At 39.6% G+C, this 18,270-nt stretch overlaps 1 protein-coding gene across 5 annotated transcripts; it reads right to left on the reverse strand.

Moving 5' to 3' along the window:
• Nucleotides 1-827: 827 nt before the first annotated feature.
• On the reverse strand, nucleotides 828-17,853 carry LOC106919762 (polyhomeotic-like protein 1). Of its 5 annotated transcripts, none has more exons than XM_014990342.2 (15): nucleotides 17,619-17,853; nucleotides 15,973-16,097; nucleotides 14,339-14,455; nucleotides 13,947-14,012; nucleotides 12,841-12,969; nucleotides 12,604-12,768; nucleotides 12,423-12,504; nucleotides 10,765-11,735; nucleotides 10,314-10,449; nucleotides 9,290-9,462; nucleotides 9,107-9,200; nucleotides 7,557-7,644; nucleotides 5,667-5,916; nucleotides 3,986-4,193; nucleotides 828-3,495 (listed from the first exon to the last, which is right to left on the reverse strand). In XM_014990342.2, the coding sequence occupies exons 2-15, from the start codon at nucleotides 16,093-16,095 to the stop codon at nucleotides 3,344-3,346; spliced, it is 2,754 nt and encodes a 917-aa protein (XP_014845828.2). In that variant the 5' UTR covers nucleotides 16,096-16,097; nucleotides 17,619-17,853; the 3' UTR covers nucleotides 828-3,343. The 5 variants fall into 5 exon arrangements, with proteins under 5 accessions (XP_014845828.2, XP_014845819.2, XP_014845835.2 ...); XM_014990333.2 differs by having other exon boundaries at nucleotides 15,973-16,130; XM_014990349.2 differs by lacking the exon at nucleotides 17,619-17,853 and having other exon boundaries at nucleotides 9,107-9,197; nucleotides 15,973-17,207.
• Between the last annotated feature and the right edge of the window lie 417 nt (nucleotides 17,854-18,270).

Below are 18,270 nucleotides of genomic sequence, written 5' to 3' on the forward strand. Positions count from 1 at the left end.
TGGAGAATATTGATAAAACCTAATCTCTCTTTCACCAAGAAGAAATCAAACAAGTTTTGGTAGAGTAACAGCACCTGACGCATCTCTTGACTTTCGAGGAAGTGGAAAAGTTGTCAAAGAAATGTGCAGTCTCCATGGTAACCAAATGTTGCACTGGCCAATTGGTGGTCTTTAACACCATTAATACTGCATCTGGTTATGAATCAGAGATTTACCACAGCGTTAGGATATCTCACAGCAAACTCATCAGTTCAGCTATTAGCTGCAAGCTCGCAAGAAAATCTAGATGGAACTAGAGAAGTTTCTATAAAAACTGTCAGAAACAAAAACACAGCCATCTTTCTTGGTTACTGGTATTCTTGCTGCATCCCAAAAAGTAACATTTTTGAGAAATTACATTTAAAAAATGCCAGTGATTGAATAAAGAGCAATACAGGGTTTAAATCTGGTCAGTTTGATGGGTGATCAGAGTGACAACATTAAATCAGATGTCACCATCCTTAGTGGTGCTGCTAGGTGTCAAGTCCTGCTGGGAAATTAATTTACCAACAATGTAAGAAGAAACATGAACAATGTTTATCTACAATAAGTAATAGATTCTGTAGAATTGTGAATGATAGTAAATGTTTGCATTGCTGTTATGTCACTTGACTCACACAAGTTGTAGAGAAGATGATAAAATAAAATTGATGCCCGTTCCAGGGAAACGTACTTCATAAATGCCACACAAAATTCAAGACCTCCCTGCAGTCCAATATGGAATTATGAACTCTAAGCTATATTATAAAACAACTGTCTGGATAAAAATCAAGACTCCGGAATCAAAGTTCTACAACAGTTTCTTGATTATTTATTTGCATTATAGTATCAACCATTCCTCGTCAAACACACTCCTTCACGATTTTGCAGTTTTTCTGATTATTGCAAATGAAAGATTTGCAGAATCTTCAGTAATTTAGGGATGAAAGGTGCTGCTTGTTTGGGCAAATGTAGATCAAATGAACAAATCTGCATGGATGCACCTCATAAAAACATTACACAGGAACTAACAGGCTCACAACACATTCAATGAGTCCTTTTAATCCAACTTTACACGTGGAAGGACCTGCAAATTTAAATACTTCAGAATCCTGGGAAAACTGAAAAAAACACACATCAAGGATTATCCCTTCTTGAACGAAAGCAGCCACAACCAGTCACAATGAAGCCAAAAATAGCTAGCTACAAAGGTAAATATTGGTGGTAAGTACACAATATATGACAAAGCTATGAGGAAGACAGAGAAGTTTCCTTGATCGATGTAGCTACTATTTCAGTCACACTTTGGGAAAAAGCAATGGACGTCATTGCTTGAAAGAAGAAGTTTTTAAAAATTACGGATGTTCGTAGAAAAGAAGGAATGATATGAAAAGTCTTCGTCTAAATCTAGTGTAGAGGCTAGTAAGAAAGGCCACGATAGAACATGAGAAAACTTGGACATAAAAAAAGGCTCAAACTAAAAAGTCGAGCAAACAAATGTGCAATTAAATATAAAGGCAATTTTTTACACTTACTACAGTATAGCTTAAGGTTTTCTTATTCACACAGTCATTCAGTCTGATGTAACTGTTTGCTAGTCTGTGACAAATGTAGGTCCACATTTCCCATTTCCTCAAGACGGTTCACAACAACTCAGCTTAGAGATACCTTACCAGCTGGCATTTAGCATTGTTTGCTGCTCATTTTTATTTCACATTTCAGACAGCATTTCCTACAAGCTTCTGTTTACACAGTTTAAATAATAATCATAAAAAAACAGTAGGTCTCCTTAAATAAAGCTTAATGAGACAAGGTGAAAAACTCAGGTTTTTTGCATGTTTTTCATTTCAGACTTCAATGCTTTTACAAACTCAAGATTTTTCTGGACTTTTGAGTTAAAAAAATAACTAGTTGGGTTTAATTTTCTGTATTAAGAAAAATAATCATGTACCAATATTATGCTAAGGTTGGTTTCTGATCTAGAGGTGTAGCAAAGAGCAATCATCCATATTTTTTTTGGCAAGTTAAATCAACTCTGACATTTTTAACACTTTGTTTTGGTAAATCTGCACTGGTTTATCCTTCTGTAAATACAGCCTCTTTAAAGAAGAGTTGTAAAGTTGAGATGTCTGTTCTGTGAGAGGTTTCAGTGTTCGGTTTGACACCTTAACAAGACTCAGTGTTAACACACAGGTCCACAGCGTCCAGATGCAAAAAATAATTGAAATGGCCCTTTTGAATTTGTGCGTTATGTCAGCTAGTAACTCTAGCTGACATAAGTTTTTTGTCAAAAACTTAATTTTTGACAAAATTAAGTTTGTCAAAAAAAATCACTATAAGGTGTAGAAATTTTAAGATTTAAAATATTTTAATTTAAATATAAATGAAGGTAAGTATTCACGGTTTAGAGATAAGGATTGTTAGATCTTATGTTTTGAAATTCAAATATTTTTTCATATTGTGTTTTCTGGAAAATGATCAAAGCAAATTCCATCTTTTTCTCAGGCTGCAAAGAAATCCTAAAGATTTGCTGCTGTCATGTTTGTCTACTTTACATCATGTCAAATAAACCCCTAGGATGTTCCAAGTCTTCTCTACATGTGATTTACTCCCAGAACCGTCACCGTTTTGGGTTTCATTTGGAGTCTTGTCTGGCATTTCAGCTTTTCGTACCCTGTTCTCTTTCTGTACCCTGTTAGCTAGAGGGAACCCATCAAAAAAGGCCAGCATTTAAACATGATGATGGTCATTCCTACTGAGTAACAGCTCAGTATACAAACACTGATCCAAATAAACATTTTTCCACACAAAGACCCACAAGGAGCCATTTTAGAGTTCAGAGCTTCCTTCCAAATCAACAATAGCTGTCTCTGCAACCATTTTTCATTTCACAAATAAATCAACGTGATCTAGAAAAACTCAATTTCACAAATATATGAAATATGACAGCCCCACCTTTCAAAAAGAGGAGTTATTTTCCTACATGTTGGGGAAAAAATGTTTCAGCCATTTGTTTCTGAAGTGCAAAACAATAAGAAAATAAAATCTTCATTTATGTGTTGTATGGAGCGACTTTGGGCAGCAATCAGTACCTTCACCAAAAATCTTCATCCAACACAGTTTTTAGATAAATTACCAAGCAGATATTCCTTTCAATCTTCGCAAATATGAGAGAAATCCGACAACAAGCTTCAATTCTGAAGCACTCAGTTCAGGTGGAGAGTCTGTCTTGAAACCTTAATGAACCTCATTTACATTCACCTGGAGGACCTCCCTTCCCCCTTTCAACAGCTCCGCATCTGATCCTGGTCCAGGATCTCGACCGTTAGTCCCTCAGATTGTTGATGTGAGCACAGATCTTCAGGGCTGGGCCCAGTTTGATGTTCATGGTGGACATGAGATGCTCCTCCTTCAGCAGGAGCAAAGCCTGTCCATCAATTTCCTGCGACAAGAACTGGGAAGCGAGCTCCTCGCAGCCTGAGAGCAACAGCAACACAAGCAAAGTAGGAAGGAAGGATAGAAAACTGTGTCTTAACAGAACTTATTCAAACTGTAGAAACACCAACACAGAAAAGTAAACCACTTAATTACTGCTGTGAGATTAGTTTCTATTGTTTATCTGGAGTTACGGTAGTTTGGTTTCATGACCCCTGGGGGAGCACCAGGAAACTATACATAAAAATGGTTTGGATAAGAAGCAGTTTATGTTGTTACCTTATGCGTTAGCTAAATAAAAGAAGTACGGTTTTCCACTGACGATTACCTCTCGTTTATTCCCTCATATCATGACAATTACCTTCCTGTTTGACACAATTAATGAGCTAACTCCAAATTTAGAAGCAACTGATATCAATTGTAAAAGTAGGCAACTATTAACTCAAATAACAAAGTTGATTCTTCAATTTAATTGAAGTGGATGAGTAAAGAGAAAGTAAAAAGGTGGAAGACAGAAGTTGGATCTTCCAACCTTGTAGTGAAGAAATGAACTGCGACACTTCCTCCACTGTCCACTGGGCGGGGCTGGTAGGCAGGCAGTTGGGTGCTGAGCTCTCGGTCGCAGCCGGTGGAGGCGGCTGGTGGCATGAAGCTGAAGAAGCAGGTGACAGAGACATGGCGTCTTCTTCGTCCTCCTGTCCACTGGACTCCTCGTCTGAATGGCTGGACTCTGAGCGGCACTGAGGGTGAAAGAGGAGAGTTACTGGACAATTCATAATGTAGAAACTGTAGAAATATTGAACAAAATCTTAAATGACATCCGCTAACATTTGGTGCCACATTCAGCTAAAAATGTTTGGTGTAAACACATTTGAAAGCCTCGTGCTTTATTACACAGCCAGTGTTGACCTAAAATAAGCCTGATTTTTTTTTTTTATTCTACGTGTTTCCCAACAGGCTCCTACTGTTATTCATAGGAGATGCTAGAAGTGAATTTAAAAAAAGCTAACTATTTCAATTTCAGTGTTTAACGTATCAGAATCATATACTCAAAATTTTTGAATGTAATATAAAGAATACAAAAACACAACAGATTCAATTTTTAAAAAAATGTAGCTGAAGCTGGAAAAGTTCTGTGTGAAATATTAAGTACACTGCAATCATTTACTAGCTTGAAAAACATAGCAGGTAGCAAAATCTTACAGTCAATTATTGGTCAATTACATAGTTAATTATAAAAGTATCTAACTTCAGACTGTGCTACCCATCTTCTTTCATTTTTCATATTTATAGAAAAAGTTCACTTCATTCTAAACTAATCTCTCTTGTAACAGAGGAATAATTTTGTTCTAAAATCTGAAAATAGAAATATATTTTGGTTTAATTTTGTTAGCTTTCATAATAAAACATGGTATGTAGTACAAACTTAGAAAATTGTTGCAGCGTGGACAACAGTGGCTCTTTGAATGGAAAAGGTTGCTGAGCCCTGCTTCACAGAAACATAGAGCAACAACTGATTGTCTGCTGATGCCTTCTCAACACAAACATCTACGTTCTACAGCAACAAACTAACAAAACTGCTGTTTGTACACAGGTTGCCACACCCATAATGATTATCCTAAAACGTTTGAATAGTAGCACCATACTCACAGACCTAATCCGAATTTGCATACATTCACTTCACTTTTTTACTGTTTAATTATTTAAACTTTCTTTGTCCTGTATCTGTATGTAACACGTCCACAACAGCAGAACACCAATCACAATCTGGAGCAAATGTGGTTTTGGATGAATCCCCGAAAGTAGCAGTAAAGCTATAAAACCACTCTAACCAGATGAAAACAGCCCATCTACCAGAAAATGTTGCACGAATAAAGACTAAAGTGGCACAATTTAAGAAAAGAGGCATCTCTAAATACACTTTAAAGACGGTCTAATGTAAATAAAAGTAAAGGATTACAAAAACAACTGAAATTTGGTGGTTTTATTGTGGCCACTAGATGGCACCAAACCTCAACCAACTCATGTCAGATGGCACCAAATTCAGTTTGATGGTTCATTTCTCAAAAGCTTCATTGTTACAGAAACCGCTTTGATTAAATTTACCCTTAAAATCATTTGTTATTCCATTTTGCATAGAAAGAACTGACAAAAACCTGCTTATTAACACCTATTTTTGATTATTTAATAAAGTTTCAGAACTTTTCTCTCACCTTTGCAGGTACCGGTCTTCCTGCGATCTTTGCACTGGCTATTTCTGAGCTAGTCCTACGAGGAACCCTCCTCCTTGCAATCCCTCCTTCCTCATCCGAGTTAGAGAAGTGACCCTGGCCCTGGTCCTGGTCCTGGTCCCGGTCCCGGTCCCGGTCTGTGGCGTGGTCCTGATCCTGACGCTGGCTGTGACTGTGTCGCATCCCAAACTTCTGCCTGAAGCTGACGTTGTACCTGGGGAACCAATACATACTGTATCGTAGACAAAGAGTGACATATACGGTACTGAAGCCGGGACGAGCAACACACAGTTTTTGTCTCTTTGGACCGTGTGGAGTATAGAAGTTATACACACGCATCGGGCAAGGAGACAAATGCAAAGCAGAAGCAAATTAATTTCAAACTCATATGCTGGCAAAAATACTGTTCCAAACAATGCAAAACATGCATTGTTTATATTGTGAAACATAATGTAATAAATACAATATAAAAATCACAAAATGATGCCAGTTCAATAGAAAATCCAGAAGACAAACATTTCCAAGCCAGATAGGAATTGCAACATGAATGAAGTTGGGCTGTAACAATATTTAAACATAAAAAACTAATTTAAGAAGCACAGAAAACACACATGCTGTGAACATACAGCTGAAGCCACACGATAATTCATGAGAATCCTCTGTGGATTCATTCTGATTATGATTCATCTCCAAGTTATGTAAGGCATGTTGCTAGAAAATGTACACCCCTTGAATTTTTCCACATTTTTTAACTTTAACTTATATTTTTGCATATTTTTCACCAGGCTTTTATGCAATAGACCAACACAAGCAAGTGCATAATATGGGAGGTGAAAGGGAAGTTACATACATGGTTTTCCAACAACTTTTGCAAATAAAATTCTGAAAAATGTAGCATGTGTTTGTCTCAGTCAGTGCTTTGTAGAACTTTATTTTGGAATTTTGGATCATTTTCTTTGGAGTAATGAGTTAGATCTAATGGACAGCATGCATCAAAATGATGCTTGAAGTCTTGCCTCAGGTTATTGGAAAAAATCTAGAGCTGGACTTTGACTAGGCCGATCTAAATCATGAAAATGCTTGCTCTAAACCAGCCTATTGTAGCTCTGGTTGCATGTGCAGGTTTTTTTTTTATCCTGCTAACATCTTGGCCTCAACTCTATTGCAAGAGTTTGTTTTTTTTTCTCCCAGAATGAACATGTATTTAGCTCCATCAATCATTATATCATCTGCTATTAAGTTCCCTGTCCCCACAACTTGATGCTGTCACCACGTTTCTGGGTAGGTATAGAGTGAAGTGCCAGTTTCAACAGAGTATTTTGATAGTAGGCTGAAATGTTTAATTTTGGTGTCACCGGACCAAAATGTATTTACCGTGTTACCTGCACAGCCTGCTGCCAAACAGCAAACCAGATTCCACTTGTCTTTAATGAACAAGAGCTTCTTCCTTGTCACTTTTGTTTCTCTGTGTTACTTGGTCTTCATGATGTTTGTTCTGTAATAATGTTGACTGGTAATCTGACCCATCTTAGCATCCAAATTGAGTTGCTCTGGTCAATAGGATAAAACCTCAAAGAGAACACCTTGATGTTTCTGGTTGTAACATGAGTGCAAAAGTTCAAGGGGATAAACACTTTTAAAATGCAATGTGTGAATAAAAAAATAATCTATTTATTTTGCTGCAATTTAAATTAATTTGCTTAAATTCTAGAGACATTAATATATCAATGGGAAAAATAGCTGAACGGATTCAGAGAACCATGAAATATGAGTGGCTACAGCAGCTTGAAATGAAGAGAGTTTATAAGATGATGCTCATCATCTTATGTCTACTGTATATATTGTGTCACATGTTTCATGCATGTAAAGTACCTCTTGGCGCAAGACATGGAGCAGAACCTTTTGGTGCCTCTGAACTGGTTGGCAGGAGCAAAGTTTTTGCAGTACTCGCACTTCAGCACTGAGGTTTCAAAAGAGAAGACAGAAGTTACTTAATACAGCTACCAAACTTTCATAAATATGTGACGATATGAATTAAAGAGACTCATTCTTTCAAGGTTTTGTTCCTAATGTCCATAATCACAGGGTTTAGAGAAGGCAAGGGTTATACTTTGCTGAGATTGTTTTTTTCCATTCTCAGCTCTCTTGCAATTAAACTCAGAAGTGGAAATTCCCAGTTTGGAAGCTGTAATTAAAACTGTGCTGTTATAACGCAGTCGCAAATTCAAACAGGGTCCAAACTGTTGAACAATGTAAGACGGACTGAGAGTGTGAGAGCAGAACAGGCCGATTATCAGCTTGATTTCTGGTGACTGTGGTTGTAAACACAAAAGCAGTAAGCTAGCAAGGGTTTGGTGGCAGCTAGTTAGCAGTAGCCTCAACCAATTTGACTCTCAGAACGCAAAGATATCGGCCTGTGGCTAAAAGTTTTGCCTGACAAAAAAGTCCCACTAGAAAAATAAACCACATAGAATACGCAAGAGAAAGTAGTCCTGTCACCAAAAAAATTAAGACCTGTGATTATCTACTTACTTTTTTATTTTTTTCAAATGAATGTAAGACTTTTTAACGATGCGGAGACACCCTGTGAATGTGCGATAAATACCGTATTTTCCGGACTATAGAGAGCATCTTTACTATAAGCTGCACCTTCAAAGTTTTTATTTTTTATTTTTTTAAACTGGAAGCGTACACATATAAGCCGCACCTGGCTGGTATCTCCACCGCTCTCGGTTTTTCACATGGTTCGCGTCTCCAAGTCTCCAACGCTAAACCATGGATTTGTTCACGCCGAGCTTACGTGCAGCGGCTCTATTTCCCTCCTGTATTTCCAGATCGGTAGCCCTCAACTTAAAAGCTGCATCATATGAACTTCTTCGTGTAGTTTCCATGATGAGGGGGTTTGAGTTTGAAAACATTTCTCCGTGGAGCCTGCTGCTAGCATGTGCTTGTTCTAAATGAAAATTAGCACTTTCTTCTTTGATTTCCAATTTGAACTTCCAATGATTCACTTCCTGCTAAAGAGCCCCCTGGTGGTGGAAGAGAAATCCACAGAAAAGCTGCATGGTTCAAAGCGTGGGAAAAAACAGTAGCGACCCCAAAGTCATGATGACAACAACAATCAATGTGGGCAATGATGCTGAGTAAAAACGACTGAGTTGGATATCTTCAGCATCAGTGATATTTGAAGGGGAAGGTCTGAGTTGCAAAAGGGAAATTATTTTCTACTACATGTTGAAACATCTGCAGAGTTCAGTAAAGTTGCTCTGCTTTACCTTTCTGAGCTTTCAAATTCGGTCTCTCTCTCAACAGGCTAAATTCAGATGCCTCTTGGAAATCTCAGCCAAGATAAGGATTTACTTTCTTGAGGAATACACAAATTGACTAAGGAAGTAGTGATTTTAAGTCAGCTCAGGTGATACCTGTTGCCGTAGTGACCGTTTCTGATTGGTTCGTGTCTGGACTATCGTCCGTTAGATCCTCTCCAGCCGAGTCCTTTGCTGGACCACAAATCTGCTGGTGAAGAAGAAAAACAAAAATCGGTAATAACACAGGGCTGAAAACATGGGAAGGAATTAATGAATCAAAAAATGTATTGTACACACTGGGAACGGTTCTGCTCCCTCCTGGATGACAAAGCCTTCGATTAGATGAGTGAGAACATGTGGTTTAACTACAGCCTGAGGTGGGGACGCCCGCTCCCCCTGACTGCAAGCCCCCCGAGACACGGACAGGATCGGGGTGGGAGAGGAGGAGGCGGGAGGAGGAGAAGCAGAACCTGCAGAGGCAGAGAAAGAGTAAAGATTTTTCCATTACCTGTTCAGGATGATTTAAAGAAGCATGTCTTTGTGAAGGAGGTGTGGACCAATATTTATCATTACAGCAAAAAAAAAAAAAAAAGGAAAGAAAGTCACCGAATGAACTGTGATTTACTTTATTAATGTTTGCAACCCCCAAATCCAAATATGGTTGGAATTATAACTTTTGCTGTTGAAATACTTATTTGCCATTTGTTTCATGAGAGCAACGATAACTACATTTAGGCCAAATGTATTTATTTATTTTTGTTAATCCTTCTAGATTTAAAATAAAATTTTGATTTAAAAAATGCTGTATTTCATTTAATCAAGACGTTTTTTAGAGATAGGAAATGAGACTGCATTTCTCAAAAGACAGTAAGGAAAGTAAAAAGTGTTTAAATTTAAATATATATATTTAGCTGTTTTTATTTTAATTAAAAAAATGGCAAGTCAAAAGATATTTAATCATTAGTCTTCCAAAGAAGTGGAAAAATCTTTACTGGCACTAAAAAACCCTTAAAACCCTTCTTGTAATTGCTAACCAGTTTGTTGCATGTTTCCACTGGTATTTTGTTATTTTATGGATAATTTACTGTTGGTGATGAGGTCTAAGTTTTTGAGATCCTCCATGAGATGCAAATTGAGGAAACATGACAACAGAATGAAAAGACTACATCGAGACATAAATCTGACAGAAGCATTAATAATTTTGGGCAGAATACTTGACGCAGTTGCATCACACAACGTCATGCAACCAGTGTGCTGCAACAGCCTAGTTGATAATGGGAGAGTTTTATTGTCATGCTACCCTTGTTTACTGTGAAGTTACCTGCACTGACTGGGTTGCCTGGAGGTGCAGAGGTGTGGTCTCTGACTGGCTGGAGCCGTGGAGGAGACGGACCGTCTTCATCATTTGCTGAACCAGAGTCTGATTTTCTTTTTAGGGAGGCATTCACCTGCTTTCCCTTAAAACAAAACAAGCAGAATGAAAAGATGAAAGCTGGGAACAGATTTCAGATTTTTCAAACTGTGAGGAATCATTTCAATTGGAAACAAAAAAGGCACCACAATCTGGAAAAGACTTTATGAACGCAAATACCCAGGAAATGATCCAAGATGCAAACTACTAAAGATTAATGACTAATATGTCATTTTGAAACAATAGGGGAGGAGCTGTAACAGCTGTAAACATTATATAGGGCACAGCATGGTGTTGATCACCATCATCTGTCAGGCATCTTTATCCCGATATAACTGGCAAAACACAGTAACCATCTGACCTGTGGAGTCTGGGCGCCTGATGAGTCTCCATTGGTCGTCACCCCAACTCTTCTCTGCTCTTCAGTCACCTGTGGGAGGGAGTGTGTGGAGCGAGACTGCGATGGGGGAGGAGCTGTAACGGTTGGTGACTGAGAGGAGGCGGAGCTCTGAGATGCAGATCCATTCTGACTCTGTGCAGAGCTTTGATTGGTCTGGGGATGAACTTGAGGGGCCTGGGCTGGTGGAGCAGCCTCTTGGGGAGTCTGGAGAGTCTTAAGCCCCACCCCTCTGCCCACAACCCCGCCTTCCCTGGAGGTGATGGAGGCCACCATGGTGAGCAGGCTGGACGAACTGCTGAGCACAGCCGCTCCTTCTTGGCTGCAGCTGCCACGGGCCAGGGCGAGGGCCTGGGTGCCCCCCAGCGTGCTCTGCCTCGCCCCCACAATTTGGACCGGGATGTGAGGAGGCTGGGACGAATGGTTGGAGCTGCTAGCAGGTGGCGGGGCAGGCAAGATGGGAGGGGGGTTTCTGGAGGGAAGCTGAAGGGGAACGCGGAGACCCTGAAAAGTCTTCGGTTGGATGGGAATGGGTCCGTTAGAGTGGCCCGATTTCTCCGTGCCGAGTGCCGTTTTCTGCAAAGGCTGCACTACCAGAGTCTGAGCATTGACCGCAGGTTTGATGGTTGCCGTGCCAACCGGGTAGCCATGGGCCTGTGATGTGGCGCTGGACGTCAGGACCAGTGCGTGTGCCGCTGTGGGAGCTGAGGTCCCTGTGGTCAGTGTTCGAGTCCCATGAAGCAGGAGCTGGGAGAGAGGGATGGAGGAGGTGGAGGATGAGGAAGAGGAGGAGGCACCGGACGAAGAGACGGGGTGTGCTTTAAGGTTCGTAGGCTGAGGGTAGGTAGGGATCTTGATGTGAGGCGGCTGTGGGCCGGGTTTAGATGGGGACTGGGGGGTTGATGGGTGGGACGGCTGGACCAGCGAGTAGGAAGCTGAACAAAGAAAGAAAAATGTCAATACGGGTCACAATCAAACAGAACATCTACAGTCTAATAGCGGAGGCTGGAGGAAAATATAAAACCATCTGTCAAAATAAAAGCTGAAACCAAACTTGCCACACGACAAAGGCCATAAATACAGCAGTAATTCCACTAAGAACTGGTTGAAATAAAAGGTCCTGGACACAATAATAGCTCAGAACTTTAGCCTTTTCAGATAATGTAAATGGGCTGCACATGCAAGAAATATCTCTAATATATCACTGCTGAAAGTGAGTAAGGAGGCAATTTTTCCTCAGACCGATGTTAGAGGCTGGTAAAAAGCCTCTTTCTGAACTTATTTCCACCAGGTGAGAAGACTAGCTGTAGGGTGTTCTAACTTTTTCCACAGCTAGAAAATACAAGTTAGTTCAAAGAGTTAATTTAATAGTTAAAGGCTATTTTCATTGTTAACGTGGAACTAAATAACTTATTTGTCACTTTGCAGAGACAAATAAGACAAAATATGAAACAATTATAATAGACATCAAAATGGAAACCTTTATAAATCAAACCTGTCAACTCTAGTCAGAAGGAATGGAGCCCCACATTTTTTAATTACTGTAAAAGGATCTGCTGTAAAATAACCACAAGGGGAAACTAAGAAATGAGGCGAGTCAAAACCATTTTCTTTCTCCCCACCTGAGTCAGTCCTGTCTGGGGCTTCGGTTTTAACACCCACACCTTTGGGACTCGTCACACCTCTGATGGCAAGGTTCTGCGCCTACAGAGACACAAGAAATGTTTCAGTGACATTAGCACTTCTGTGACACAGCCGGACAAAACCACAACTTGAAATCGTCGGCTCAGTTACTCCGCAAACCTGGTCGTTATCCGACTGGCCGCCGGAAGAGGAGGAGGCTGGAGTTACTTCCTGTTGCTGCTGACTCTGAGGCTGCTGGGCGACGGTCGCCACAGCAGCGGTCGCTGTGCTACCGGGCATGAAGATGAGCTGCGGGGACATGGGGGGTCTCAGGGAGCGGTTGACCTGCAGGACAAATGGCAAGTCATGGCTGACACTGATATGATCAGAGAATACGGCTGTCTGAGGGAGACTCACCCTCAGGTACATTTGTCCCTGACCGCCTGTCGCTCCGCTGAGCAGCACGGACTGACTGATGGTGGACGTCGCTGAGGCACCTAACGGACGGCTGCTGGTTGTGGAACCTGCTCCAGATGTTACACTGGCCTGAAGAGCAACAGTGTGAGACTTCAATATGTGGAAATCTTTCTTTTCCTAATGAATTTTCTTGAAGTGCATTCTCTGTTTAGAGAATGCTTGATGGCTCTGGCTAGAATCAAACTGCATCATCTTGACTGAATTAAGAACTGAACTGGATCTGAATTAGGACAGTTTATTTTAAATGAAATCTAGCCAAGGAATTAATAACCAAGGTGGGTTATTACACATATAATTTATCTGTGCTGGGAGGTTATTTATCTAGCCAAAAAGTGTACTCTGGATTTGCCACTTAAACATCACTAGTAGATCATGCTATTGAATCAGACTAGAAATCTAGGTTTTTAAATTATTTCACGCCTTGCTTGAAATCATTTAAGAAACAAGACGGACATAAATATCAGAAATCTGGATATCTGTAAACCATTAGACCTCTCATTAATACCTGCTTTAATCTTATGGGAGCCTGTGAGAGTCATGTTGACATTCATAGGAGTTTTCTAGATTAATGTTTTTTATTTACCTGTTTTTTTCGCCCTTTCACCAATTTATTTGAATGCAGCTTTGGTTGTTTTGCATCTGACTTTTTTCAACTAAAAATAAAGTGGAGGCATTTTTAATCAAGCTTGCATTCAGTTATACCCGCTTTGACAACGGATGACAGGAAGTGTTTCCCATCATCTACTCATGATCTGCTGTGAGGTTTTTACGTTTTTCCATAAAATAGTTTCATTCAACAAGTTCACGGATCTTTTTGAAGAGAAAATTCTAACCTAGTACAGTTTTCAGGGAAATATTAAAGACTTTTGCAAATAGTCAATTTGTTAAAATTAGGACTTGGAACTGGCCCAAAAAAAAGCTAAGATCAGTATATCTTCAGCTAATTAGTGTCCATAAAAATGAGGTTTTGTATTAAAATGTTTTTAATATTCCTTTTTTTTTTTTTTTTGTTTTGCTTTAAGCTAGCAACAGAAAACAGAGCGTACTACTGTAGTGCTGGTCTGAGAAGAGCTGCTGGACGGACTGGATTGACGACTGGCAGCCAGAGTTGCCTGTAGGAGACGAGACAAAGAGCAGAAAAACAGAAGAAGAAAAGGAAATGTTTGAGGTTTCGCTTGAATCCAAACAAACGTGGTTGCAGAGGCTGTCGTGTGGTTGACGGCGGACGTGGCTCAGTGTTTCTGGTTGTATGTCTGCCAATATAACACAGCATCTGTCCAGGACACTGCCTGCATTTTAAACTTCTGTCACTGGAATTTATTACTGCACCCTGCCTTATTTTGCAATCCATTTTTTATTCATGCATTATTTGATCAATTTAAAACAAATCTTTGCAATAAACAGAGTGGGATTTTGTAATGAGCTTCATCATATTTACCTTGACTTGTTGCACAGCAGCCAGATTCTGCAACTGGGCACTGTTGATTTGTTGCTGCAGCATCAATTGCTGAAAGTACTGAGCTGCATTAGGCTGTCTCTGCAATGCCTGCAGGGCCTAGAGGTAATGGCAGAAATATTAAAATTGAGAATTATGACAAGCAGTTTCAGGGAGAGAACAGAGAACAGTATATATAAAGGAGAAAAGAGTAGAAGCAACTAAAGTGATTTAGGTGGAGGTCTGTTAGAAGAAAACTAATCTAAAAAGAGGCTGTCCAAGAAAGAGGTTAGATGAGAGAAGAAAACTACATAGTGAGATCAACAAGAACAGGAGGGAGAGATGCTGCTGCAGCTTCCTGCCAGCTGCCTGATGTATGAGCTGAGCCTCAGACAGTAATAAGTTGAGAGGATGAATGCGAGCGCGGCGGCTTGGATTAGTATGTGCAGGGTGACAAAGACAGATGGCGGTGGAGGGTGACAAAGGCCTGAGAAAATAACACCCAGCCTCCTCCAAGTCTCACTCTCTTTCCTTACCTACTCGATTCTCTCACTAATTATCAGCGTAAGACATAAATTAGAAAGATTACCACCCAGAGACACGATTTGGGAAAACAAATGCGTACAATTACCTTTTTTTCTTTTTCAAAGAATATTCATGGCCCTCCTTTCATAGTTAAATAACCTGAGTTCCTCCACAGGTTCAATTTCACATTTCATACTTTTCCAGACTCACTTTTCTGTATATTTATGGCTAATTTTGTAAGCATAAATATAAAAGTTTTTTAAAAGACTTTTAAATACAGGCAGCAAAAACACTTTATGAAATCAGGTCAGAAAGGAAGTAAGGAAAGGAAGATAAAAGGAAGAAAAGAAAGTAGGAAGAAACATGAAAGTAAAACAAGAAATATGTCAGGGAGAACAGAAAGGAGAAAGAAAAACAATGTAAAAAAGAAAGGAAGGAATGGCAGAAGGAAAAAAGAAGGAACATTAGAAAAAAACACAAAAAAAACAACAAAGGGAAAATTTTAAAGAAATAAAAATGGTAGAAAATAAGCAAGACAATAAAAAATGACCAAAAACAGAATAAAGTCTGGAATTACATAAAAAAATCATACTTGTCTTTCTTTTTTTCCCCGTACATATTTGGATTTGGAAAAACCCCAATTATGACAATTACCCCAATTTATGGCAATCTGTTAATCTGCATATCAACAGTGAATTAAAAAAGTATTTTTTGCCACCAGAAATCAAAAAGAACAACAACAAAAACACCAGTCACTTTAAGTTATTTTAGGCTTACTACATATTATATCTAACAGATTTCTGGAGTCAAGATAATGTAATTTACTATGTGTAATCCTCAGGCATGCAGAGTTGCTTTTGTCCAACATGAGCCTGGCCACCCTACCTTGGTCACTTAGGTGAAACTTTGCACAATAAAAAAACGTGGGACATGAAACACTGCAAGAGAGGAAAAGTTTCTGCTCTCTGCCATGGCAACACAAGTGGTTGTAACCTGTATGTGTAAAACGGATCCAACTGCTTCACTCACAATTTTGTGGCTTTAAATTGCTACAACAAAAACAGCTATTGAGGTAAGCCGATGGCGTATTACTCACACAAACTGAGACCTACCTGAACCGCCTGCCTTTCATACGCAGACATGGAATTCATTGGTGAGGGGCGGGAGCTCGCCCCAGACGCTGCGCTCCCATTGGTCGAGGCTCCCTGCTGGCTCTGCTCTCCATCCGCCTCCATGGCTGCAGATGAGCACAGGAGACTATTGAGACAACCTTAAGTAACACACACAAGAAGAAAAACAAAACAAAACAAAACTGAATTTCCTCCTTATAAGACTAAGACAAAAAAAAAAAAACTTGTCTCACCTCAGGACGAATATCACCCCTCTGTGTTGTCACACTGTTGGCTATTAACTATTACTGAATGTGCTCTGTTAACAAACACATACCATTTTGCAGAAATACTTGATGGATAAGGCTTTTAATGTGCTATTAATCTTTAGGGGATTTTAGAAAATCAAACAATGGGAAAATAACATAAAAACTGCAATGATGTTGTCAGTTGTGATTGGTTAATATTTTCCTCACTGGTTTTCTGATCATTTGTCATCATGATGCTTCAACTCTCTCAGTGACCTTTAACCTCTGGGTACTGTCATCTGTGTCCGGTGGGGGCAACCACTGGGTTGAGACTCCATCCACCAGATTGAACATATTATTGGAATGCAAAACATGAATTTCTGACAGGAAACGCATATCTTATTTCAACCAGTCCTTTCATGACATTGTAAGGATGATATTTATAGGTCCAATTTCTGAGAAATGCATTCATCAGTGATCAAAATCAGCCAATATTCCATTGATCAGCTCTCATCAGCCAAAAGGTCAAATTCTGAAAATCAGTTTTTTGTTTTTTTTCTGCGCATTAAATGCATCAAAGCTGAAAAACTAACACAACTTACTGATTTGTAGAACAAAAACAAGGCGAGTATAATGAGTTTTGTAATCTCTTAATTTTTCATTGGATTACCTCCCCCAAGGAGACTTCACTGCATTTTTTTGTTATGGTCAATGTTCAACATTTAAATGGTAAAGAATACAAAGTTTACACTAATGATTTTGTATGTACTGTAGTTCTTGGGAAGAAAAGCTGAATCTTAAATAAACTTTTAGTTCAGACTTAAAAGAGGAACACTTACTATCAGCCGGTGAAAATCTGATCGGTGCATCTCTGATTTATTCTCAGCATCTCAATAGCAGATGTAATAAATGATGTACAGTTGTAATGCTGTTGCTCTGTTGAATTTTGCAGTTTCAAAACATAAGCTAAACTGATGCACTTACCTACAAACCCAAAGCTTTCAAATCTTGACTAAATCCGATTTTAAAAAAATGCATTTTATCTAAAAATATATAATTTTTTTCTTTTAACTATGCATCACCTTGCAGGTGAGCTGGATGTAGGACCCATTTAAATCAGGTGTCTCCAACCCATTTTCTTATTGCATGATCGTAATCACTCTTCCACATCCTCTAAATATTCCTTCCGCACAACATTCAGTCTGCAGCCTCCACAACCCCATAAAACCTCCTTTAGCTGCAGCAATCAGCTGAGAAGCAAACACAGAGCTAACGCTTGCTAGCTGCCCTCCATGCTTCAGACCAGTTGATACCAGATCCGCTGGAGGCTACTCCAGCTAGTATCCCGCTAGCCGCCGCTGCTGTCTGGCTCGTTAACGGGGCAGCTCGGTCCGTCCTTACCGTCACCGCTCCGGGTTCCTCGCTCCGGCTCCCCGCAGCGGACTCAGCGGCCTCCCGGGCGGTTGGTATGCGCGGTGCCCGGTGGTGCTGCCTCTTTTTTCCCCTTGCTCTTCTTTTGCAGGACAACAGCAGTAGCAGGAGCAGCAGCAGCAGCACAGATTTCACTGCTCTGCATAAATTTGCAGCTGATTGTGCGATGTTGTTTAGATGGAAACGCCTCCTTTTTTCCCGATGCTCTGCCTTTTCCGGCGCGACGGGATGACGGAGATTAACGAGGGAACACCTTAGACACAGGTCGACTTTGGCATCAACTTCGGTCTTTTTAAAAATTGCATGTAAATAAATAAATGAGGAAAAAAACAATAGGACATTTTCATTGTATTACTTACTGTAACATTTGCTTGTTACTTTGCAAAGACAACAAACATAAATTAAAGTGCAAGTTAGAAATTTTAGTTTGGTGTCGCAAATATGCAAAATTGCGTAATTTTTCAACGTCATTATTGCAATAATTTTTTCCTGTATTTCTTAACCTACTTGTGGTTAACAGCATAGGCTAATTTAATTGTTATCAGAATTTGTATTACTTTATTTTGTATATATAGAGAAACTGAAGAAGAATGTAGCTATAACTTTTTTTTCTAAGCTACAC

Source organism: Poecilia mexicana, unplaced genomic scaffold (genome assembly GCF_051168715.1).
Source record: "Poecilia mexicana isolate PSO_F unplaced genomic scaffold, ASM5116871v1 scaffold_11, whole genome shotgun sequence".
Lineage (NCBI taxonomy): Eukaryota > Metazoa > Chordata > Actinopteri > Cyprinodontiformes > Poeciliidae > Poecilia > Poecilia mexicana.